This window comes from Micropterus salmoides, unplaced genomic scaffold, assembly GCF_014851395.1.
Source record: "Micropterus salmoides isolate LMB-PRFRI ecotype aquatic unplaced genomic scaffold, ASM1485139v1 Ms_hic_scaffold_11, whole genome shotgun sequence".
Classification (NCBI taxonomy): Eukaryota; Metazoa; Chordata; class Actinopteri; order Centrarchiformes; family Centrarchidae; genus Micropterus; species Micropterus salmoides.
Window position 1 is genome coordinate 1,579,225 of NW_024040152.1, and position 27,641 is coordinate 1,606,865.

The 27,641-nt window shown below is 40.6% G+C and overlaps 1 protein-coding gene across 1 annotated transcript in view; it reads right to left on the minus strand.

Moving 5' to 3' along the window:
• Positions 1-11,079: 11,079 nt before the first annotated feature.
• Positions 11,080-27,641, minus strand: part of LOC119896920 (CREB-regulated transcription coactivator 2) — a 52,292-nt gene continuing 35,730 nt past the window's right edge. Inside the window, 6 exon segments of the mRNA XM_038710352.1 lie at positions 11,080-11,369; positions 13,167-13,371; positions 15,491-15,562; positions 21,447-21,644; positions 21,812-22,216; positions 24,071-24,540. Coding sequence (XP_038566280.1) covers positions 11,179-11,369; positions 13,167-13,371; positions 15,491-15,562; positions 21,447-21,644; positions 21,812-22,216; positions 24,071-24,540 — 1,541 coding nt within the window. The 3' untranslated portion in view covers positions 11,080-11,178.

The following is a 27,641-nucleotide window of genomic DNA, read 5'->3' on the forward strand; positions in this document are numbered from 1 at the left end:
TGAATTATTGCCTTTCTGGATGTTTAAATACAGACTGCAGGATCTTCATCATCATCATCATCATAACAACAATAAGCTGAATTTAACACAACAATATACATTAACAGTGAATCTGTGTTCAAGTGCTGCAGTAAATACTGAGTACTAACATTGTACTAACAGTGTACTGTTGCCTCCAGCGAAAACTAGTTTCAGAAAAAAAAGGAAATCTTCTGCATTCAATCATCTTTTTAAATGCACAGACTGTAATATATGTACTGCAATATATGTATATATACGCAGTACGTTGCAGCATAGCTACCACTATACTCGAGTACAAATCTTTACTTTAACTGTAGAATTTTTAAATATTGTTAAGTTGGTAAAAAAATAAAGGGAACACTTAAACAACACAATGTAACTCCAAGTCAATCACACTCCTGTGAAATCAAACTGTCCACTTAGGAAGCAACACTGATTGACAATCAGTTTCACATGCTGTTGTGCAAATGGAATAGACAACAGGTGGAAATTATAGGCAATTAGCAAGACACCCCCAGTAAAGGAGTGGTTCTGCAGGTGGTGACCACAGACCACTTCTCAGTTCCTATGCTTCCTGGCTGATGTTTTGGTCACTTTTGAATGCTGGCGGTGCTTTCACTCTAGTGGCAGCATGAGACGGAGTCTACAACCCACACAAGTGGCTCAGGTAGTGCAGCTCATCCAGGATGGCACATCAATGCGAGCTGTGGCAAAAAGGTTTGCTGTGTCTGTCAGCGTAGCGTCCAGAGCACGGAGGCGCTACCAGGAGACAGGCCAGTACATCAGGAGACGTGGAGGAGGCCGTAGGAGGGCAACAACCCGGCAGCAGGACCGCTACCTCCGCCTTTGTGCAAGGTGGAGCAGGAGGAGCGCTGCCAGAGCCCTGCAAAATGACCTCCAGCAGGCCACAAATGTGCATGTGTCTGCTCAAACGGTCAGAAACAGACTCCATGAGGGTGGTACGAGGGCCTGACGTCCACAGGTGGGGGTTGAGCTTACAGCCCAACACCGTGCAGGACGTTTGGCATTTGCCAGAGAACACCAAGATTGGCAAATTCGCCACTGGCGCCCTGTGCTCTTCACAGATGAAAGCAGGTTCACACTGAGCACATGTGACAGACGTGACAGAGTCTGGAGACGCCGTGGAGAACGTTCTGCTGCCTGCAACATCCTCCAGCATGACCGGTTTGGCGGTGGGTCAGTAATGGTGTGGGTTGGCATTTCTTTGGGGGGCCGCACAGCCCTCCATGTGCTCGCCAGAGGTAGCCTGACTGCCATTAGGTACCGAGATGAGATCCTCAGACCCCTTGTGAGACCATATGCTGGTGCGGTTGGCCCTGGGTTCCTCCTAATGCGAGACAATGCTAGACCTCATGTGGCTGGAGTGTGTCAGCAGTTCCTGCAAGAGGAAGGCATTAATGCTATGGACCGGCCCGCCCGTTCCCCAGACCTGAATCCAACTGAGCACATCTGGGACATCATGTCTCGCTCCACCCACCAACGCCACGTTGCACCACAGACTGTCCAGGAGTCGGCGGATGCTTTAGTCCAGGTCTGGGAGGAGATCCCTCAGGAGACCATCCGCCACCTCATCAGGAGCATGCCCAGGCGTTGTAGGGAGGTCATACAGGCACGTGGAGGCCACACACACTACTGAGCCTCATTTTGACTTGTTTTGAGGACATTACATCAAAGTTGGATCGGCCTGTAGTGTGGTTTTCCACTTTGATTTTGAGTGTGACTCCAAATCCAGACCTCCATGGGTTGATACATTTGATTTCCATTGATAATTTTTGTGTGATTTTGTTGTCAGCACATTCAACTATGTAAAGAAAGGAGTATTTAATGAGATTATTTCATTCATTCAGATCTAGGATGTGTTATTTTAGTGCAATTCAATTCAGTCTTCCCTTTATTTTTTTGAGCAGTGTATCTCTCGCTCTCTATATTTAGAGAGAGAGAGGGAGAGAGCGAGAGCCACATACTCCTCACATTACCACTATACTGGGGTATAGTTATATAAAAAGACAAAGCTGCACTATATATTTATAACTGTAATTATTGATTTATATAAATGTACATTCACTACATTGGAGTATATTTATACAAAATACATACTTATGTAATCATACTATTATTGCAGAACTGTGCATTTATATATGGTAAATATTATTCTAGTATATTCACATGAACAGACATTAAGCTGTATACTGTATATATCTACATACATTACTGATTGACTGACTGCAGTATACTTATATAAAAGAATTCAGCTGCATTGTATATTTATACCTATTATACTTGATTTATATTAAACTGACTACTTGGTAGTTTATTTATGTAAAATATATACTTATGTAAGCATACTCTTGTGGCAGTGTATACATATTTGGTAAATTGTATGCTTGTATGAAGTACAAACAGACTAAACTGAAGTGTTTTATACAAACTCATTAAGCTGCAATATATATTTATAACTACTAGATTTATATTAAACTGACTTTGTAGTATATTTATCAGTTTAATCAGTATACTGTATTATATTTATATAAAATATTTATTTATGTAAGCATACTATTGATGTAGTGTATTTATATATGGTAAATATTATGGTAGTGTATTCACATAAACACAGATTGCGCTATTTACTGTATATATCTAGACACATTACCACTATACTGCAGCATACAGTATTCATATTTAAAACAATCTGCTGCAATATATATTCATAACTACTATACTAGATTAGTATTAAATTTACTACATTGTAGTATATTTATATAACCACTGTGCTGGATTATATTTATTTAGATTAATAATACTATTGTATTTTTACAATTGTATTCTTACAACAATAGTGTATTTTATATACAGTATGTAGTAAACAACACACATTAAGCTTACCACTTACTAGGGATTAAACGATATGAAAATTTCATATCACGATTATAGTGACCAAAATAATCACGGTTATCAGTATTATCACAGTATTGTACAAATGTGCCAAAAAAGATTAAAATGTACTGATACACACTGAAACCATTTCAACAAGTTTTATATTGAAAACTACAAATACAATTGCCATTTTTCATATTTTTGCATAAAAAATTAAAACAGCGAATACCTTTTGTAAACATATGAAAATCAAATTATTAAGATTTTATATTTTATATTATGACCCCGTGGACAATTACATGAAAACAAAAGTCTTTAGAAGACAGTGACTGTAAGTGCAATGAGCCCAAAAACTGACATAAATACAGAGCAGTCTGTAGCGTTTCTAGATCTGCTGGTTGGTTGACTGAACAGCGTAACGTGTTCTCATGTGCAGCGGACGAATAGACTCTGCAGACACACGACGCACACAGCAGCAGAACAACGTGTAGCGTTTTTACAAGAGCAGCAACACTGAGAGCTTCAGTTTCCACGCTGTTAGCAAGTCAGAGACAAACCACAGCTAAAAGTTAGCTCGCCCCGCGTTCACTGTGAGGTCATTTTCTTCAGTCATCAAAACTAAAATACGACCGGACTTCAGAGTGACTGAAAAATCTTGGCGTGTTGTCATTGACCCAAACAAACCCACGCTGCATGCTGCGCATGCGTGCCTGCTTCTGGGAGACGCTGGACAGCGTTTAACGTGAGATTATAAGAGCGCGGTTAACCGGACCCGGTTATCATGGTAAGTAAAATGTGTACGGTAATAATAACCGGCAGGAATTTTACCATGGTTTACCGTTAAAACAGTAATCGTTTCATCCCTACCACTTATCACTATAATGAAGTACATTTTCATAAACACACTATACTACTGTGTATTTATATAAAACCACACTGCAGTATTTTATACAAAGACAATTTTTATTAAAACACAAAGCTGCACTGTACATTTTTAACAACTATACTTTATTTATATTAAACTTACTACATTGTATTATATTTATATAATCATTTTTATATAAAACACACATATATAAACACATTAAGCTAAAATATATCTACATAACTTTACTGGATTAATCTTCATGCACACTGACGGTGGTGGAGGAAGAACTCAGACTGCAGCAGCTCCAGGTTTCATTTGTTTTATTTCTTTTCTGGAAAACAATGTAAAGGTACAGTTTCTTTTAAAAATCTCTCCTGTTAGCTTCAGAAGCACCTCTGGTTCGAAAACATAATTCATATGTACAACACACTCAACAACATTCCCTGGTTATTCATTACAAGGTTCAAATAAAAATCTGAAGAGAACAAAATACAAAGCGAAAAGACGCAGAGCGCTTATTTTATTCTCTTGGAGCCTAAAAAACTAACACCACCATTAATAATATGAGAGCAATTAATATCATACATCAATAAAAAATGTGAAAAAATATGAAATATGGCCTTTAACTGATCCCTAGTCTGCACACACACACAACCTCGTTGGTCAACAGCTCCCCCTACTGGCAGAGTCTGGAACTGTATGTTAACTCACAACAGGTTTATTGCATAACAGCAAGCTGCATCACTCACACTCACACTCACACACACACACACACACACACACACACACACACACACACACACACTCAGTGTTACAAACATACAAATGGGTGAATTATGGGATATTTTCTTCAAATATTTAAACATATAACTTTTGACCTTCTAATGACACCTGTTGTAATTAAAATGACTGAGCATAAAATACATTTTTGGTGTTTTTAAAATGAACATGAGTTAATTTTAAAAGAGTTTTAACTGAAATTAAAATATTTTTTCTGTCTAAAACGGATTTGTTCCTCTTGAGCCAATACTTTCTTTAACTCCTGTTCTCAGTTCTCAGTCTGAATCCTGGCTGTCGTCATTTATATTATAAAGGTAAACCAACAGGCGTCTGCCATCTGTACGAGTTTAGTTATTTTATTTTATTTTTAAAAACCATGTAAGATGAAGCTATTTAGTCTGACGTTTTTTGTCCACTAGAGAAACTTCTACAACCTGATCTACTAAATTTGACGTTTGACCACTCAGTGCTTCACCAGCTGACTGCATTTGAACAACAGAACAAAAAACTTCCGACTTGACTGTAACTGACATTTTCATCCAACATGGCTGCACAAAGCGACCTCCCCTCTTTTTATCACCTCCTAATTCACCAAAAAGTAAACCTGTTCGTCCTAAAATGTTAATCTCGTCGGCTGCCGGCGCCGACAGGACTGATCTCTAGACACTGAAACTAGACACCAATCTGCTAATTGTTCCCCCTAAATAAAATCTATCGTCCTGCTTGAACTTCATCCTCACATTTAAACTTTCTTCTAGATGAGATGAATCTAACGTGGCAGCACAGAAACAGGAAACCAAAAACACTGACATACAGGGACATCTCAGCTCCTGGAGACAAACTCCAGGGAAAAATTCTCCCATCACAGGCATGCAAACAATTAAAAATATAAGAGAATGGAAAACCTGGCCAAAAAGAAACTGTGACAAGAAGTTGTTAGTTACTGACTGGTGTGTGCACGTTTTGGGGTCATTTTATAATTAGTAGCTTTACTTTTTTTGCTTAAGTTAAATAAATAAAGTCAAATTAACTTTTCTCAAAGCATTTTCATTTGTTATTTATCCCTGTGGCAACCTAGTAAATACATAAGACAATTGCCAATCAGAAGACAGTGGGCTTTGAGAGGGGGGGCCTTAAAGAGACTTATGAAATTAATTGTCCTTATGTACTTTATATGTAGCTTTGGCAATATTGCTGCTATACATTCATGCCAATAAAGCTAATTTGAATTTGAGACAGGAGCAGCTACAGCTTGTTTCAGACAGAGGCTGAAAGGAAGGCATACATGAAGAGCCAGTATAAGACAGAAAATAATTTTTTTGAACTTTAAATCATGCAAAGCTGCCACACAGGAGTTACAGAACTACTAAACATGACATGACGTGACATGCACGGTGACCAGGAGGACAAAACAACGAGAGATTGTGACAAGATAGCGACTCACACCGGACTCGCTCGTAGAGACGCTGCAAAAGCAGTTAAAGTTTATTTGAATCACCTCTCAACTGAAGAAAAAGATAGATATGGACACAGACTGCAACTTTTGGGCACTTACGATCCATATACAGCACCCGGTGCTGTATTTCTGCCATTAAAAACCGCTAGGTCCCTGCCGCCGCTCGGCTTGACTGCGGTAATGTTTACTTTTACCTTCTGGGGAATCTCTCACCTAACCCAGCCCAGGATTGTCTCCTCCTCGATTAGTGCATCTGAAAGCACAACTACCATCCAGCATTTTGGCAACGCTAAAGTAACAAACTCAAAGTAACAGTATGTCACTTGCTTCCTGGTTGGCAGGCAGCGGAATATAACGTCTTTTTTGCCCTCCAAGGGAGCGTATTTATTGGAATGTGACATCACGTGAAAACTATCAATATAGGGCTGGAAATGTCATATAATAGGTCTCCTTTAACATTTCTTGTTGTAAGCTATTGAGAACATTTTTAATAAATACTTTCAAAAAGTGGTGGGGACAAAATCAGCCATTTTAAAAAGTGGTGGGGACATGAAGCCCCAGTGTAAACAACACCGATGCCGACACGTTTTTATACTGTTGACTTCAGCCTAGATTACATGTAGCCCACTGTGCTGCCTCTGGTCTCCATACATTGCAAAGCTCGTGCCAGAGTGGAGTGGGTAGATAACCAACCAACCGACGACCCAGCTCCATCAAATATTTTCTCATCGGATCTGCAAAAATCCCGTAGGTGACCCATTTTGGTTTCAAAACAGCGAATTTTGCCGAAAGGAGACGAGTTTGCATGCCTGGGAACTGCAGTTCTTGGTACTTCCTGCTGGATCTAAATCCGTGTTGTGACTGTCATTCCTACATCCCTCATCATGACCTCCACCCACATCCTTCTGAACTTCAGCATTAGGATGATGGTTTTGAAAATACATTTCTGTTCAAAGGTCTCAGAGAGAGGAAAAAAACCTTTATTCCCACTCACTACGACTCATTTCAGTCTGAAAGCTTCCAAACTTCACGCACATCAATTATTTCAGTTGTTAATTCACCTCAGAATACGACCTTTACTGTCTCTTCATCCAATAAACGTTCACCTCTCCTGGTTTTCATTTTACAGACTTCACCCTCTCTCTGAATCCACTTGGCTACGTTAAACCTGGAAACCCAAAACCGATTTCCATAACTTCCCAGACCTGCAATAACCCCCAAACCCAGGAACTGCCTTTTAAAAACGTATGGCACCGCCAACAGCCATGGATCATTCATCAGTTTACTTTACCATTAAAAATACATATCAATTAAAGTTCTCTTCTTAACTGTTAGAAATAGAAAATAGGCAACCTGAATTCAGTTTTCTGAAATTACAATTTTGGACTTTTTATTTTATTTTCTCCCCAAATTTTAAATGTTTCAGACAATAAGACAGCTGTTTAAAATGACTGATATAAATATAATAAAAATATTCTGACTTCAATTCTGACTTCTGCTGTTATAAACAAATCAATTTAATAAATAAAGTTGGGAAAGATAATCTCGCCACTGGTTGCATGTGTCCAAAAAACAAAAAGTGTTTTTAGTTTTTCTTGTTTTATTTGAATAATTTTTAAATATATATTTCTATATATAATGTTTCATGATAATATTTAATAAACAATTTTCTTTTTTTCCCTCTCAATCCTGTTAATTATCGTGAGGCCCTTAATGGGGGTCCGGCCCCACAGGTTGGGGAACCCAGCTGTACTGGGTGGGCGTCAGGAGAAACGGAAACTGATGATTTAATTCTTTTACCCCCAAACAGTCCAAAGGCAGTAAAAAAAAGAAAAAGAAAAGACATTGATAAAAAAATGACTTCTGTTTTCCAGTTTTCTATTGTTGGTTATTGAAGGGACAGAAAAACAAGATCCCAAACTCTCATTAACTCTTAAACTGTGAAAACAATCAATAAGTGGCCCTGATTGACAACAATACTTCTAAATGGGGGAGTGGGGGTTAGAGGAGGGGTGGGGTGGGGGCACAAGACAACATTTGAAAACAACACACTGTAAAAGCTCACACAAGACACATGCAGCTAATTTCATTATTCACAAGCTCTTGTTCAAAAACTCTCCGACTTCAAGCTTCAAACTTCTACACGCTGTTTTTTCTTCTTCTCTCATCTTAAATATATTGTTATTTATTTTGTTTTAAAGATATTCTGTTATCTGAGAAATTATATACATACAGATTTAGACCACTTTGGATTAAAAAATAAAAACTTCTTTATATAGTCAGAATAATATTAATAATATGATTTTTTTTTACCTTTTTGTTACATAAAAATACATTGCTATGCTCCGGTCCCCCGGGGAGGGGGTTGAAAACACAGGTGCAGCAAGTGCAGGTAGAGAGGGAGCAGGGCTAAGGGCTGTCAATCACAGTGACTGGGGTTAAAGGGCAATTCCGCTGACAGACAAAAAGTTTTTTCTTTATTTTGTAGAGATTTCATTAAAGAGGACTTAAAGTTAAAGTCTGATGGCGACACAGGAAGTGACTTAACACCACCTTGCTGCAGTGATGCACAGGTGTACCTCAAGACACCGTGACGTTACTGCTTGGTGCAACCAAGGTGACCTGCAATTGAGGATTATTCAGATTACAGATTAATCTGCCAATTACTTTATCCATTTCATGCTCGGTCGATAAATTGTCCAAAAACAGTGAGAAATGTTTCGTTACGGCCCCGAAACGATTCACTTGTAAAGTGAATGATTATGTGATCAGAAGATTTAGAGAAGCAAAACATTTGTGAAGCAAGAACAAATAAATGTGCAAGAAAAAAAAATGTAATCAATTATCAGAATAGTTGCAAGTTCATATTCTGTTCATTAACGAATCCTCTTGTGCAAGCATTCTTAGATCTAGAGCGGAAACAAGAAGTCGACTGACCTGAAAATGACTCTGCGACTATTTTGATATTCGATCAATCCTTCCAGATGTTTCAAAACATCATCTCGTACTCTGAGACATGACATTTTTCTCTATTTTAATCATTAATCAAATACTTTGGAACATAACTGGCAGATTAATTGATAAGAACCACTAGTTGCAGCCCTAGATAGCACATCTGTGCACACAAGTTATTTAGCCTTTGGGACTTTTTGGGGGAATTGCCCTTTAAAAACTTGACCTGAAAAGGGCGATAAAGCTCAAGCCTGAGGGGTGATTGTGGCCGTCGTACAAACATTTCAGTGGGGGAAAGATGCAGAATCGTGAACTCAGGGTTCCTACACAAATCAACATCTAGACTGGATTTGAAGACGACTCACTGAAAGAAGCCTCTGTGTGATTTCTGTTTCCTGAGGTGTATAGAAACCCTGCGTCCCATCTGATACTGATCCGTTCCTCACTCTCTCGCGACAACAACACATTCAGTTTCATCATTAAATGCATAATTTTTCTATTTAAAAATAAAGCTGATCCACATCTGACAACAAGCAAGTGCATCCGATCGGCGCGTTCGTCTTTTTACCGAGGCCGTTAACTTTTCTCTGATAGAGGGGATGTGGACGAGACTAAAAGTGACGGCAGCAGGCACACAAGGCTGAAACACACTGAACCACAGTTTCGGATCAGAAACGAGGCTGCAAAGGTACAAGCGCTTGTCTTAGCGTTTTTGTGACGCAGAGAGATTTGGGAAACTAGGCTAAACACATCCTGGAGGGTTTACCAAAAAATGTCAGAGGTACTTAAAAATAAAAGCATACCTCTTACTGCACACACAGTCATACGTTGGCAGCGTGTTTCAGACTTCACTCTGCGGCTCATTGAAATAAACTCTCTGAGAAAGTTTTAACAGTGATACTTGTCTAGCTGGCAGCGATGTGGAAACTATAAGATGATTAACTGATTATCTGTGATCAGATAGGAGGCTTATTTTGCTGAATGCTGCAAATGTTAGTTTGAGAGTTCTGAGAGGTTCAAGTTTGGGAAGATGTGAGAGACGTCAAAAGAAAATACAATTTTGTGTAAGTAAAAATGTTTGTTCTTCTATGATGTTTTGTTTTTCATCTTACAATTCCTTTAAAACCGCTGACCTACAGATAAAATTTACCAAATGCAGCTTTGGATTTTCTTTTTTACAGTCTCTCCACAGAAATGTTTTAGAAACAATTGCTTTTCAAAGACAAAACCATATTAGCTAATATTATTGTGACTCCAAAAAGTAATGAGTAAGTCGATTTGAAGAAAGCGTCCTATGTGATCACAGGATTATTTAAGCAGTTTAAAGCGGTTTTAATTAGACACTTTAAATGATGGGCTGACATTATGATTACTTTTAAGCAAGTCTTGAAAAGAAGCAGCATATTTAGGGGGGTTTTAAGCACTGTTCACACTCCTGAGAGGGCTTTATCCCAAACCTTTAACCTGCTTTTCATGTAATAACTATAATTTCTTTTGATTTATACATCTGAGTACGGACCAGTTCTTCTGAGGAGAATCTCTGTGACTGCCCACTTTTTAAAAATATAAAAAGCTCTAAATCATGGCTAGGTTCCTGTCAAAGTGGATGATAGGAGTGTTGGCCTCTCACTGGTGGTTATTTCCTAACCTAATGACATTTCCAAACCAATAAACACGTTGTTTTTCCTGTGGAGCGAGGACCAACATGGCCGCCGGATGGATCAGAAAACAGTCAGAAAGCTCAGCGAGGGTCCACATGTTTTGGGATGCATAATGCTTTTTCAAGACTTTCCAAGCGTTGCTGGTTTTTACAGACGGTTTTCTTACACAAAGCCGACTTCAGGTGGGCGGTTTATTCCTGCGTGTTTGCATTTGCGCAAGTGCATTTTTCATTAGCATGCAGGTAAGACTCGTACAAGCTAATGCCGAAAAAAAGAAGCATCTTGGTTTTTTTCTTGACTTCAAGCATTGCAAGAGCGTTTTCAAGTTAAGTGCCTTAGACGGAAAACTCCCCCCTCTCGTTTAGTTTAATCCGACAGGAATCTCAGGTCCTTCTCACAAAGACTTCCTTGCTGACATAAAAGAGGTTCCCAAGTTACTTCCAAACCTCGCTCTGCAGACCGTCTGGTTGGGGGAGCGACGCTGATCCCGGTTCTCTCCACTTCCGTCCGGGTGGCCGTTTCCCACCGAGCTCCTGGAGCAGGGATCACTTCAGACGGTCGGATCGGAAGGAGTCCTCCACGGCCGGGTCAGCGAGCATCAAGTCGCCGTCCAGCATGTCCAGAGACAGGGGGTCCATCCTGAGCGGGTCGTCCAGGGAGAAGGGATCCATCTCAAAGCCGGGGACGTGAGACAGAGCGCTGGCAATCTCTTTAGACAGACCCGGTGGGGAGTCACCTGCAGGGAGGTGAGGAGTGCGGACAAGTTAGACAAGGAAAACAGCATGACGTCTCAGGGCTATGCAAACAGGGTTGAAATCTGTTGTTATTGATGAAACTGAGGTTCATTTTTACGTTCTTCTGTTTATCGTCAGAATACATTAACAAGCGTTGACGTTCTCAGAGTTGCTTTTCAAAACGCAAACATGATTAATTCCAAATGATACGAAAAACTCTCGAGGGCACGTCCAATCTAACACAGTACGTTATGTCTGTGGCTCACTAGAGACCTATTATGCTTTTTCCTATTTTCTGGCATTTGTATAGTATTACAATGTCAGATGTTCCTGTTAAAGACTACGTTCAGACTGCAAGCCTTAATGCTCAATTAAGTTTTTTTTTTTGAGATCCAATTTTTTTTGTTTGACAGTTCACATCATTGCTTAAATGTGGCCCATATCAGAATCCAGTGAACTGTCCGCGGCCTGAAAGTGACCCGCATGCGTAGAAGAATAACACAACGTCCCAATCAGCAGCACGCTGTAAACACAGAGCAACAGAGGTTAGCTTTGGTTAGCTCACGGGAGACTCCTGTTTTTTTATTGTCTTCTCACGGGTCACATTTCTCCCGAATTATAATGATAAGTGTTCACAACCGAAAGCGAAAGTATCCCGGTGCACTGACGGCAGCACCGCAAATCCTGTTCGCTTTCTGTCTCCACACGAGCACGGCACATTATCAGCACGAGGACACGTAGTCCGTTAAAATGGATTTCTTCATCGCCTTCATGTTAAAAGTCATTTCTGCCCCGCTGCTGTCATGGTAACGTAACGTTACACCGTGTGTCATCTAACGTTCGGCCGTTTCACGTTTTCTGTTTATTTAATGGCCACGTACGGGCGAGCAAACAGTTAAATCTAACATTAAAGACGATCTGTGACTGTCTGCACAGTCTGTGAATGGTTTCAGTTGTTTTCTTTGCCCCACACTGATGTATTTGATTATTATACTGCATTACTCAATATTGAAATAAACCCATGTCACAAACATTTAAAGTTTGAAGTAGCCCATGATTGAATAAAACATTGATTTATTGATTAGACATGTTTTTGATATTTATTTTGGATAAATTGGTATGTTAATCGAGTAATAGGCAACGTTTTTCTCTTTAGAATACATAAAATTAGTCTTGAAAAATAATCGTTATGTCCAGCCCTAGTCACAAACTATTTCAAGCTTTGGACCTCATCTTAAACTGCATGATATTATGTTTTTATTTTTAAGTATGTAATTTTGATTAAACAACACAGTTGAGAAGGGGAACTCTGTCTTACAATGATGTCAGGTCTTTCTATGGAATTCGCAGATCCGCTTCGGCTAGTTTTCACTTCCCCAAACATCCTCTTTAACTGTTATCTTTTCATGTTTTTATCGGTTTCACTTCAACCTACTGTTTTACATTGCTTTAAAGGCCGTGATTAAGCCCCTCTGTGTTTCTTTTTGGTTTCCCCTTTAATTTCAAAAGTTTGCAAAAATAAAATGAACATTGAACAACATACTTTTTATGGTACCAAACAAAATGTCTGGTCACACTTAATCTTGTTGACTTTGACAACATTTGCCAGTTTTAGACTATTTTCTTGTACAGCAGCTTAATATTTAAGAACTTAACATGTTTATCATTGTTAAAATAAGGTTTGAAAAAAAGTCCTGTTTTGGTATTGGTACTGAAGCTCAGGTATCGTATCAGTACTAGTAAAGAAAGATTTCTAACAGTCTGAACTCTGACACACTGAACAAAAGCTGATTACCCACCAGTGAGGATGATGTTGGGCACGTTGTGTCGTCCCTCCCCGCAGCTGTAGTTCTGGTTCTGGTTGTTGAGGAGCTGCTGGTCCCCGGGGTCCTGCATGTCCAGGGGCCCCTGTGTGTTGGAGGGGAACTGGTTCTTGTCAGTGGTGCCGCTGCCCAGACCGCTGTGGTTCAGAGACATGCAGTCACCCTGGTTCTCTGCTGTGAACTGGAGCAGAAGAGCAGATCCAACGTTAAGGCAGGAAATAAATGTGGTTATGATGTGGATTTTCACTGAAGCTCTTGCGTACAGTCTGTCTGACACGTGCTGCGATACAAAAGTAAAGAATCACCCTAACACGAGGCTAATAATCAGATTTTCATCTTGGAATTTCCGTACATATTCCAAGTTGGCCTTGGGCTTATGTTAGATTTAGAAGAACAAGAATAAAAAGGCTCCGGTATTAGGCGTGATAGATTATCTGGTATGAGAGGGTCTAAATAACTTGAGGCAAACTAGAGCCAATTAAAGACCAATAAAGACCAAAGTAAACACAGACTGAACCACTATAAACTACACAAGAAGCTGTGAGAGCTCCTGTTAGGCCCCGCCTCTCCTCCAACTGAAAGTCCCTTCCTCCTCCCACATCGTACATTTTGCTTCTGGGACCACAGGAGCTGATGCTCAGATGAAGCCAGCATGTCCGATGAAACATTTGTAAAAATAAACAGCGTAAAAACCAGTGAGTAGGCAGGACTTTAACCTGTTGTGACCTTGTGTCTGCAATTCAAACAGTAGAGTAGGTGCTGCTCTTGTTCTTTCTGTGCATAAAACAAAATCCAGCTTCCATGCAGGAGTTTCACTGCTGTGTGTCGAGGGGAATCCAACTACATCCAGCTAGCAAAACACTCTCCTATCACAGTACAACACACGCAAGTCCCAAAAGCCATTTGTTTGGGACCAGCAGTTAGTATGCTGTCTGATAGCAACGCACCAGAACACCCCGCCACGCCTCGCAGGCTCACCAACACCTTTCTTTCAGTAGTGGAGTTCTTCCAAAAAGCTACCTAAAGGCCAATTTATACTTGATATACTTGATTTATACTTCAAATCTGCACCATAGTCTGAAGCGCACCCCCCGCAAAGTGTAACCATATGTTGCAGCGACACAGACCACTGTGAACTGTGATTGTTCGGCTTCGTAGCCTTGCATCTCCTGCAAGCCCCACAGGAAGTGCTCTGTGAACTGGAGCCAGTTTTACTAGCGGCCAAACCAGACATTTTCCCATTGAATTACATTGTGAGAAGAAGCTGCAAGAAAACGGTAAATAAATCCCTGCGAAATGACTTGTTTCACTATTAGTCTAAACCACGACAAAAGTAAGCCGGATAGGCTGCAGAACGCTATTACAGGGGAACATAGAAACCCCACCAGCAACTGGTGTTTGGCGGTGTAATTGCAGAGCGACGTAGACACCGACGCACAAATATAAATGATCACGATTGCTTGGCGTAGGCTACACACGTAGGCTACAGTGTAGACTCGACACAGAAGTATAAAATGGCCTTTAGGTGGCAACTGACACATCTTTTCTCATGTTTTTTTTTTAAAATCCAGGCTAATAAAAATGTTTGCTTTTATGTGACTTGAATGTGAAAAAAACTATGCTGGTGCAGAGACAAATGGGAATGACATGCAACAGGTCTGATTTGTTTCTAACAGTGATAAACAGCCCAAGTCACATAGATGTTTTCTAGTTCGGCCACTTTCGTTTGTGGTCCAAATCAGATACAGGTCGGATTTTTTGAAATGCGACCTCAGTCTGGACAGTCAGATCAGAGTTCATGTGACTCTGAAGTCACTCTACAGCTACTGTCGTCACAATTCTGCGTCACGTGCATGTCACTTCAGAGAGAGTTGTGGGGCTTATACGCACTGTAAAAATGGACAAAAAGTTGTGAACATCTGTCATAAATAGGGAGAAATACAGGAAACTGGGAGAGGGCAATGAAAAACAGGAGGGTTAGCTTTACTACGTTTACTTTTGTATGACAGCGTGCTGGGAAATAAATCGGATTTGACCATTAGGGTCTGCAGTGTGAGCATAGACTGGGATTCATGGCCGGCGCCTCGACCCCCTCGGCCACGAGATGCCCCCGTTTCATTTTAAAACAGCAACTAAAGACAAAATGAAACTGATATTGGTGGCCGGGCTCTTCCCTCAGCTGTAAAAACAAGCTACTGGGTTTCAAATGATCAGTTCAGACAGCAGTGGGTGACGTCATGCTCCCTGCAGCCAGTGTTATTTACAGTTTGTGATGACATCGGGTGAAGGTGCTCTGTTACCTGCTGGCTGGTTTTGCTTGTGAGCTGGAAATTCAGATAGGGGTCGTCCAGTAGGGAGTTCAACAAGGCGTCCTGGAAAACATCAAAAAGAAGTCTTGGTTACAGCCATGATAAGACGTGTTTCCCTCCTGTTCTCTCTTTTGGAATTTTGCTTTTATTGTTTATAGGTCTTTCAGTGCTGTCTCTCTATCCTCTTACAGGATGTTTTCTCTAACATGTAGCTAGTATGAAGCAAAAATGCCAACTAAATTTCAGATGAAACATACTTGAGCACTTAAATATTTTATATAGAGAGTTGTTAAATTCTTATAAGACCCTATGGGAGGAAGATCTGGGGGAGGTAATACCAGAGGAGGTTTGAACGTTTACACAAATCCTCTGTGCATGGTCTTACACATGACTTACTCTTTACTCAGAAGACTTTAACATTGAGTAAGACAGGGTCTTACTCAATGTTAAAGGTCCAGTGTGTAATATTTCTGAGGATCTATTGACAGAAATGCAATAACATTAGTTAGTTATGGAAACTATGTTTTCAGTGGTGTATAAAGATTACATAATGAACCATTTTGTTTTTATTACCTTAGAATGAGACATTTCTATCTACATATACCGCAGGTCCTCTTACATGGACGTCACCATGTTGCGCCACCATGTTGCGCCACCATGTTTCTACAGTAGCCCAAACGGACAAACTGCTCTACAGAGCGAGTTTCATCACTACAGTGAATATGGTTGAAGAGAAAGCAGAAGTAGTAGTTTTAGTAGTTGTAGAAAAAGTAGTAGTAGTAGTTGTAAAAAAAAAAAGTAGTACTAGTAGAAAAAAGTAGTAGTAGTATTGTAAAAAAAAAAAGGTAGTAGTAGTATTAGTAGTGGTCGTCTGGTTTAAAAAAGTAAGAAGACTGTAGCTTCTCCTGCGCACTTGCAAAGGGAGTGGTGAGCGGTAACTGATGGTGCATTCATATGGTGTCGGAATAATTATATTTTTTGATGTATAAAACCTCGGACATAAATGGGGGAACGGTTGCCTTCCACCTCTACACCCAAAAAGGATGCGTTTTATCACATTACTGGCTAGAACATTACTATTGACCAACTGGAAATCTGCAGCACTTCCATCGTATACTTTCATTAAGAGCTTCTTAAAAAAATATGGGGTCCGTTTTTTCAATTTATTAAAGAGGATAAATTTCCCACTTACTCCTGATTGAGGCGTTAGTGGTTGAGAGAGGCTGAGGTGGGTTGGTTGTCAATGATTCGCTGCAGCACTGATCATCTTTTAGTTTCTGTTATGGACACTGTTTACTGTCAGCTGGTCCGTTTTTGGTTTCTTCTTCTTCTCGTCTCTTCTCTTCTTTTTCTATCTGTTCTTGCATTTTTATGTTCATTTGGTCGTCTCTGTCATAAGTTGTTATGCACTATGTACACTGACCCTGTTATCTCTTTGTATTAAATTCAAGTATATAATCTCACTTTTTATAATGCTCTGATGACTTGTATGCCTTTGTAAAACCCAATAAACATGATTGATATTTTCACTCTGGGCGATTCAGCAGTACGTGAAATCCTCTGTGTGGCCACTAACTGAGTTTTATCTGCATTTTGTTTTATTTAGTAAGTAAGACCAAGTAAAGTGATTTCAGTTTCACTCTGCCGAGCCCTTCTCTCTCACCCTATGGCTTCATTTTCAACGGAGTTATTGAGGCTTTAATTGGTGTTTTGGGAGGATTAACCGAGATAGTTAGATTGCACCTGAACCAATACATGCATGTCATGACAAGTCAACCAACAAACATCTTGTAAAGGGATATCGTCTTTCATAAACTACCTTTCCAGAGTTCACACAGATGAGGTGGGAAATATATTCTATCAAATCACCCTGCAATGTGTGTTGACCCACAAAAGATTGAAGACTTCTAAGCAGTATAAATCACGTTTTGTCTGAAGAACAGTCTAATCTCTATGTTTAAACAACTTGTGTAGCAACATGCTTTTTTAATTCCAGGTAAATCTCTGATGTCTGCAGAAGCCAAGATGCCTCCTGGTGAGTGTTGGCTGAATGGATGATATCTCAGTCTCTCACTACACAATAACTTCCACTCAGCGGACCTGCAGATGTAGCATCAGGTGCTGTTACCCTTTCATTTCACCTCAACATTACATCACACACACAGTGTGACACCTACACCTCTGATCCCGAGACATGACATCGATCGGACAAGTGCATACTTTCAAATTAGCGCCCCGTCTTTAAAATGAATCCTTTAATACGAAGCAGTGAAACTCTAGGAGAAGATTAAGCTAAACCAGCAGGAGGATGCGCTCATGTTACTAAGTGGCACCCACAAACACATAATTGTGTAATGGTCTATACATGTGTATGACCATCTACCACAACATCAATACGTTTGAGACAAACACATCAACAATAAATGCAGGACCGATAATCAGAAATGAATGTGTCTGACTGGTCTGTTGAGCACGGCCAAATAAAGATGATTCAATCAGCTAACCCAACACGACATTACCACTTACTAAAGATAGTGCAAAGTCATCTGCAAATTACTTGTTTTTGTAAGAGACCAAAACAGATTAAAGTTATGAAGTTTAGTTGGTTGTTGTTGTTGAATCTGGAGTCAAACACCCAGAAGCTCTAGAACATACACCTTGATGTTTACCTGTGATGAGGCGTCCTTTGTTAAGATAGTGTTTTCTGACCTCTGTGTTCCCTCACAGTTGGCCAAACGGAGACTGCATGTTTGATATTAATAAAGTACCAAAGATCCAACATCTGGAAGACAGCGACAAGTGCATCTGCAGAGACTGCTCCACCTCAACTGGTCAGATAGAAAAGTGTCGTGTGTGGAAACAGGGTGAAGGGAAATTTTGCTACCGTTTCCTTCAACAGCTCCGTATAAAAGCCTCGATTTCTCACAGTGTTGGAATCTGTTGGAGAGCTAATTCAGGCAGACGTTTCATAGTTTTGATCAACTCTAAATCACCAAAGATGACGATGCAGTTTGCAGCTCTAAGAACGCTCATGTACTGTAGGAGGAGTTAGGGTCCGTCTGAAAAGTGCAATACGATCCATTTCATTTCAATTCATTTATAAAAATCTTAAACCACTGCCTGTATAAATATAAACATCATTAAACATTTCACACATGAGAGATGTTAAGAAAATTTATGAAAATGTATTAAATTTTCTGGTATCAGTCTCGACTACTATATTTCTGGTATTGTGACAGCACTACATAAAAAAAGGAGGGCAGTGATGGTGTGGGCATGTTCCTATGGGTATCGATTAAATTAATCATAGACCAGTCGGCCGATTAATCGGGCCGATACCTGCACTCACAACGCAGATAAACAGGAGGTTTCTGCAGACACATCTGCAGCAGCCTTGTCAGTGAGCTGCTGGTGAACGATGTTGGTGCTCCCAATTGTGAATTTTGGGAAGGTGGTAAAAAAAGTTGGTTTGGAGCCCTAAATGTCCTCTGTCACTGGTGTCTTTTCTAAATGTGACATGTTTCTCCTGAATGACAGCAGCTCTAATCTAACAGCATTACTGGCTAGTGTTTAAATATAATGCGGTTGAATGACATCTGACAAACTGAACCCCGCTCTCCCTTAAACACCAGGCACGCTCTGAAATCTACAGCAGAACCCAAAGTATGTTTCTGTTTCATTCATTAATAAAGCTTCTATCTGACACAACACATTACTGCTGAGATAACATGTCTGTCAGATTATACACTCTGCATTGAATAATGGGATTATCCAGGACTTCTCTGGGTTTTGATATCGGCATTTTATATCGGCCATCTGCAGCCTTTTCTTCAAATATCAACATCAGCCATTGAAAAACCCCTATTGGTCAACCACTAGATTAATACAACTCATGAAGGCCGATGCCGATATTAAATTTAAAAAGAGCTGATTCATGAGCCGATATTTAGATTTTGAAAATTATTTGAATAGTAGATCCATTTCCTGTATAGACGACACTTAAAAAATGGATTGTGTTAATAAAATAGATTACTGTCTCAACAACTTAACATGCAAACAACTGCACATCAATAAATATTTTCTGCTAGAAAAAGAAGCTTTTTCAGCCATTTGTAAACAGAAAGATAATAAACGTGTATTCCATTCACATGTTGGTGTGTGTGTATATGCTTGTGTTGAAAAGTGGTGAGAAAATAAGGGTTCATATATTGTAAAACTATTAAGAATTAGTTACTTTTTTTGGATAATGCGCATTTGTTTCTTCTATATTGAAATTGCATTGCATGTGTTCTTATTGTGCAAATAAACCTTTTCTCAAAGCATTTTCTTCTGTTAGTTAATATTTCTTGTTGCTATTCTTTAGGACATTTAAATGCCTTTAAAAAGTGGTGGGGAGATTCTGATTCTTACATGTCCCGCAGTATAAATGGCATCGATGGCTGTCAACCTTTTTTAATGTTCCGCCAAATCCAGGCTGATGAGAGCTACTTTCTGCACACGGCTGCATGACAGGCACCTGAGCTTCTCTCTCCTGTGTCTCCACCAACAGAGATTAGCAGGCAGATGAGAACAGAAACAGGTGAGCGTCACATAGAGCCCAGAGACCCTGATATGGAGGGCAGGGAGGAGGACCGGCAGCTTGTGAGAAGTGCCCACTTCAAGCACTGGTTCTAATATAAGAAATCATTTTAATGCTCTGGACAGTTATCATGGCGGCAATTATTTTACCCACCGTCATCCTCTAGTTTTTTTACAACGTTATGGTCTCACTGACATAAAATGAGGGAGTTGAATTCTCTCACATTATTAGATTATTAGATGATAAATCAACAATGCCGCCAAGATAAGAAGTCAGCCCACACCCAACCTCTCCTGCTACCTTCTGGACACAGGTACAGGTCCCTGAGGGGCAGTGGTTGGTATCTGCAGCCAAAGCAGCCCTGAACAAGGTGTCTCAATGAGGAGACCAAGAGCCCTGCCTTCACCTGTCCTGATATGGGAGGAGTAAAATGGTGTGTTATTGTTATGTTAATTTGTGCTCTGGCTGCACAATATATTGGTTCAGCATAGTCATCGCAATGTACCCATGCGCAATAGTCACATCACAGGACAGGCGATGTCAAGAAAATCAAATGAACTCAAACACCTCAACTTTTTTCGTTGCTTGAAGCAGGCCCTGTTAGTTGTTGACAACAACTTGAAAATAAGCCAAAGAGGACGAGAAAACCACCGAAACAGTGGACCGAAAAAGCAACTACTATATCCCCAATAATTCTATCTGGTGAAAATTCCTGTATTTTTTCATATCGCAATAAATATCGCAGAAAAAGAAAAATATTGCAATGGCAGTTTTTTCCAATATCGTGCAGCCCTAATGTGGTGCTGTACAGTGCTCATGATCTATCCTTCCGACGAACACTTGAGTCCTAATAAAGAAATCTGAACAACCATAAAAACCGGCCACATAACCGTGCGTTTTCTTTACAAGGACTTTCCTGCTCCTCAGATGATGAACCCTACTGATTTGGGTGACCTCCTGAACTTTCCTCCAGCTCCACCATCACAGCACACTTCCTCATGACCAACACTTTGCTTCTCGACAAGGTATCCTGAGCAGTAATTACCTGATGGACACCGATATTTGCTGTCGATGCTCCTGGCCCAACAGAGCATGAATTTCAGTTTGTTTGGTGACCCCGTTGACCTTTCCTATTAAATCACTATCAGGTTAAAATTCTCACTTTTTAATCAAAATCTAATGGGCAGGTTGCCATGAAAAGACTCTAGATTAGATAAATCATCAGTGTGTTGTTTGTCCTGTCCAACTCTTTCATGTTACGGCTGTAATAAATGCTGTAGCCTCTAGGGAGCACTATCAGGACTGTTGTTTTTTTACTGAGTGGAGCTGGGATGGTCAACAAGTGTGCATGTTTTTGTGGTGACTTACATTGTAGAAGTCGGTGGCCAGGTTGTGGCTGATTTGTTGGAGCTGAGGGAGGCCGTCGGCTCTCTGCTGCTCCGTTTCTGGTTTGACGTGACACTGAGAGGACGAGGAGCTCTGGACGCACTGATCCATCGCCCTCTCGTTCTTTATCAGCTGCGTGTTCGCCACGTTACCGTGCTGCCCCATCGGCCTTTGTTGCTGCTGAAAAACAAAAACAAAACACACACACAGTAATCGCTGTGTAAGCTGAACTGCACAGGTGAGCGTTATGTATTGTATGTTGAACAAATGCATCTATCTTTATCTAATCCATGTAATCTACTAATCTGGACAATCTCATCTCCTTTCATTTGACCCAGCAGGCCTACCGTTCCAAAGTGCTGCTGCATGTGCTGGTTGTGTGTGTTGCGTAGATTCTGCAGGTGGAGCTGCTGCATGGACTGCGACTGCTGCTGCTGCTGCTGCTGCTGTTGTTGCTGTTGCTGCTGTTGTTGCTGTTGTTGCTGTTGTTGCTGCTGCTGTTGTTGTTGCTGCTGCTGCTGCTGCTGATGTTGCTGCTGATGTTGCTGCTGCTGCTGAGCGTTGGGCCGCGGCTGCTGAAGGCGGAGCATCTGTTGTTGGTGGTGGTGCTGGCCGGGCTGTTGGCCGGGCTGGGAGCCGGGCAGACCGGGAAGAGGCTGGTGGGAGCCCGGCTGGTGTTGGTGGGACTGGCTGAGTGGGTAGGGAGGAAGCCTCTGGTCCAGAGGGAGTTTGCTGGTGTCCAGAGGGACGCCCTGTAGGGGGAAGGGATGGGGTTAGATGTTAGTGCCACTCTTCTGCTACATACTAGATTTCTTTTTGTCTGTGTTGGATTAGTTAGGGAGCCTTCACACTTTGCATATTTAGGGAAATACAATTTAAACTCTGGAGCATCTACATTTAAATGCCTGACAAAGAAAAAAAGATACATCATAAGCACAAATTCAATGTAAAATCCCAAAATTGTTCTGCCCGCTAGCAGAACTACGACTATTTTCAGCAGCCGAAAAATCTCTGACATCTTACAGCATCTTATTATATCGCCCAACAGGAGGTTAACAATTATCTTATCTGCAGTTTGAAATTGATTCTGTGGAATCGGCAGAAACACACCAAATTGATTTATATAGCACCTCAAAGGCTAGTCTGGATTGGCAAAAACTCCAAAAAGAGAGCAACAGAAGAGGAATTCTTTTTCCACAATGGACAGACATATGATAGACATCTTGTATTCAGAGATAACAGTAAAATTACAATACTCAGAAACAGAATGACAATGTTAAGTAGACACACTGCAACCATGTGTGAAAAATATGCATTCGGGAGGAACAAGATCAGAACCTCCTGGCAGAACTGTGTTATTGACTGAGTTCTTCTACTAAAATATTCAGTGTTGGGCAAGTTACTAAGCAGTTACTTTTCACTTATTACTCCTTAAAAACTTACTTATTCCTGGCTTTTAACAGTAAGTAGTTACGTTACTATATTACTTTCATGAGTCTTTGCCCCGCCCCTTCCTAAAAAGTGATGGACAGCCTGTTCAACAGCTCATTTTAAAAATTAATCCACTTTACTGGAACAATAATGAACCTGAGGAGTCAACAAACAGCCAAACTGAAAACACTTCAGCCTCTCAGACCAGATGATGCTACGCAGTATTTAACAAAATAAAAAACATTGCAAGTATATTATTATGTATATTATTATTATATTAGTATATTCATAAGGGCAGCAAGAAGTATGTTTTTACAAAAAATATAATGTCACTGGCTGAAATAAAAAAAGAAAGCAAGTCAATGCCTACTTTTGTTTTTCTGCACAAGCTTTTATAAGAGCAGTATTCAGTGTTTAACAGAACTTAAAACGTTACATTAACGCCACTCTCCCCCGACGAGTCCAAGCATCACTGGCAGCAACAGCCGGAGTATCACTCTAAAAGTTTCTCCTTGCTGTGCTCCTTTAGCAGATATTTCAATAAATTAGATGTAGAATTGTTCGCGGTTGTAAACTTTGTGAGACCAGCAACGACGACAATGTTCTTTGCATCTTAGACTCTGACACAGTAATGGTAAAACTTCCAGCTGTGGAAAGAAAGCCCCTTTCCCTCAGTCTCCATTCTTCCTTTAGCTTTTTGGCTAACAGCTGATCTGAACAACATAAGGTCTGGCTCCTTGACTTCCACTGCCCCTGACCTGCCACACAGTCGCACATACACGTCAAGGACAACAAAACAAGTTGTGTTCTGGTAACGCAGTAATGCAGCGTTACGTGGATTAATAACTGCAATATTATTACTGCTTTGGAAACAGTAATCCGTTACGCTACACGTTACTAGAAAAACTAATATTATTACAGTACAGACCAACACTGGTCTTGAGTGAATTTTATATACTAAAAGGTTTAAATAAAGTTCCAGACAGATTCAAGGGAGAAAACACATCTGGCATGACCTAGCCTGCCCCCGCTGTGGTATTTACACAGGATGCTCTGACACTGACTCTATGATAAGCTAAAAATGTCTCTCTCAACTTTATAAACAGACATGTGACTTTGTGAGCTTAACAGGCCTGCAGTGTTTGTACTGATGGGGATTAATGTGTAGTTGTTACCTGTGTGATGGAGGACAGGGTGGGGGAGATGGTCGGGGAGAACTGTTTGGAGTGGTGCCTCCGTGACTCCCCTCCCATGGGCAGGATGAGCGGGGAGAGCTGTGCTCGCCTCCGCGGCGACGTGCTGAGTGATGGCTGACCCTGTCCACTGAGCAGCGGCGAGTAGGAAGAGGAGCAGGAGCTGGATCCGCCCACGCCGCTGCTGTAGCTGGGGTTACTGCTGGACACCGACTGGAGGGAGGAGTTACTGAGTGAGGAGTGCAGTGACTGGCTGCTGAGGGAGGACTGCAGGGAGGGGGAGGAGCTGAGGGACGACTGCAGCGAGGGGTTGCTGAGCGACGAGTGCAGGGAGGCGGAGCTCAAAGAGTTGGAAAAGGAGTGGCTGCTGAGCGATGACTGGATGTTGGGGTTGCTTAGCGATGACTGCAGGGACGGGTTACTGAGCGTGCTCTGTAGAGATGCCAGGAGACCTGAGGAGGCAAAGCAAAACAAAAAACTATAAACACAACCGTACTCTCAACATCCACAGAGACAAAGACAGGGAGAGAAAACACAACAAAAGATCAAATAGTGAAGAAACCGAGGAAATAGTCAGAGATTGGATCCCCAAAACATTTTCTGATTTAGTTTTTAGTTATTAAAACAAGGTAATGTAAAGCAAAGAACCATTATAAATTACTTAAAGGGGAAGTCTGGCAGGTTATTATTGCACATCTATAAAGTTGGGGGACCAGTAACAGACAACATCAAAGCAGCAGACGCCAGAATATCCTGACTTTTTGTCCTATGACCATAGAATGTAAAAAAAGAAGTGGACATAATGTCATCTAACCATACGCGTAGGAGCCATTGGAGACATGCCCCCCCTACATTTCAAAATCTATGTTTTGTCCCCCCTCACTTTCACGGTGTAAACGTTTTTCCCCCCGCATGCGGTTTACTATGAGTGACTACTCAATCAATCACACACTCTACATCAAAAATAAGGGCCTAATTAAATGGTTAAAATGCAGACAGAAATCATGGATAGAAAACATGCGATACAACGCAAAGGTGGAGCTAAAATAAGTTGAGGGAGAAAAGTTGCTGGAGACAGGTGCAGCAAAGTTCCTCAAAATTACAGACTTTTCTTTTGTGCTGCTGTTAATTATACCTGAATACTACTGTATTCAGGTATAATACAGTGGCAGTGAGGAAGCCTGTAGCAGAGTTGGGTTGTAACTTGTTACAAGTAACGCAAATTTGCAAAATAAATAAATAATAAAATTGTAATTGTAATCTGCATTTTGCTTTTAGCTGTCATCCAGGCTGTGTGCACGCAGTTACGCAGAAGAGCGCCTGGTGTCGGCGATATATCACAGATATGAATGAGCTGGGCAGATGTAAACATTTAGAAAATCTTTCAGGCTTTAAGGATATTCTTGTAATAATACAACAGTGAGCCACACCATTGCACTGGTGGCCGTGTTGGAAAGCAGCCTGGATCGCTCTTTAAAAGGCCGGCTAGTGAAATACTTTCACTTTCCATAAACGGAGTATTGTCTGGACAGAGCAAATGTACACTTCACACTGTAACATCTAAGTCTGATGATCACTGGATTGATTCTGATATATTAACAGTATCCTGTTGTTGAAAAGAGAAATCGCTTTCTCCTGATTGACATTAGCCCGTTTCTTTTTGCTAATACACACTGGTTACTTTATAGCGATGTCCGACGGTGAGTCCATAAAAGAATGTCGCTGGTGAAACTAATCTTGGCTTTCACTCAGCAGCTACCAGCTGTTATTTATTCAGGAAACAATCATTTTTGGGAAAATATTGGTGGATACAACAGTCCTGTTGGGCTTTCCAAACGACGCACAGCTTCCTCTGTATGCAGGTTTACCCTGCTTCAACAACGAGTTACTCCCGTGTTGCTGCCACAATAATGATTTGCGTTGTAAAGATTATTTAGATGCTTTAGGAATTATCAGATTGTATTAGCTGCCTGTATTATTGCAAAGCAAGTGGTTCGGTTGGCTACATGTCCATAATAACAGATACAGGCAACAAACATAGGCTGGGCAGTAAGTGTGATATTTTAAAATGTTCTTATCAATAAGTTCATGTAGATTTTAAAAGGAAAATAATTATATTAAACAAAAATAGCTAAATTACAGATAATCAACCAGCAAAGCAAAAAGCATAGAAATAACCATGTTGGAAAGCGGCTGTTTCAAACTTGATGCACAGCAGATGAAATATATTATTAAATATATTATTCTTTTTTTCCTTTTACTTGAATATAGGAATTATTGTACTTTTTCTTGAGTAAAGATTTTGAGTACTGTACCTACCACTGGCCAGCAGCCCCAATACTAGCTCTGACATAGTGAACATGAGACAGAGAGCAGAGATGAGGACAACAAAGCCAGCACAGCCCTAAGCACCAGTTTATGGTAAAATTGTCTTATTTATTTATTTATTTATTGTACTCAAGGGCTCAGCTGAGGTGATTACTTTACTTTAGGAGAGTTAGAGAGGGGTTTCTAGTTTCGATAATGTATTTTAATGGCTTATTTGCATTCTTATAGTGATGTACTCAATTCTCAAGAATGCAGGAACAAAGATCTCTAAAGACCCAGAAGCCCCAATAAATGCTTTGTCTGGAGAGTGGACTGATCAGGGACAAAGTCCTGGGCCACTTTTTTGCCTCTGTATGAGAACATCTTTGACCTTAAAAACTTGTGACCACAGAACAGGGTGAGTCAGGGCCAAGTGAGACACAAGGAATATCACAGACAGCTCAAACGTGTAACGTGATGCTTTTATCCAAAGCGACTTACAATTGCTATTCATGTCAGAGGTAACACTAATAAGTACATTCTGTTTTCAAAAGTCATTGGAAATTAGCATTTAAGTGCTTTACTTAAATAAATAAAAAACAGGGGAGCATGCCACTGAACCACCGTAGCATTTCAGCGCCCCCCCTAGGTTCAAAGTCGTTCCTACGCCCCTGGAGTTAACGGCCGTGTGTGGAGTTTGTTAGCTTGTTTAGCTAGGTGCATATTTAATTCACGTTAACTGTCATTTTAACATGGCTGATAACTTTGTCTAGCGAACAACAGTCTTAAAACTAAATGTACTCATCAAAGAAAATGAACAGCCGACACCTAATAAGCTTTTTCAACGGCACTGGTTAAATTTACAGAATGCCGTGGGTACGAGTCAGATCGCCATGGTAACGGCTTGTCAGCAAACTCTGCTTTATACTTTATTTTCCTCTAAATAGGACCATAATTTACTAAATGAACATCATGCTGTGTTGAAGAAGACTTGAAACTAGCGACTGAGACCATAAACTCATTAGGAAAGTGTTTACTGAGGGAATAAATCAGCTGAGAATTTTATTTCTAATGGAGCCGGACTTCTTTTTGCAACCAGAAGAGTCGCCCCCTGCTGGCCGTTCAATAGAATGCAGGTTTAAGGGACTTCTGCGTTGGATTCACATCTCAGACAGGAAGCTTCCCACTTGCCTATTAGTGAAACCCCAAAAACAACTGGATGCTACACTTCCCATGACGCAACTCG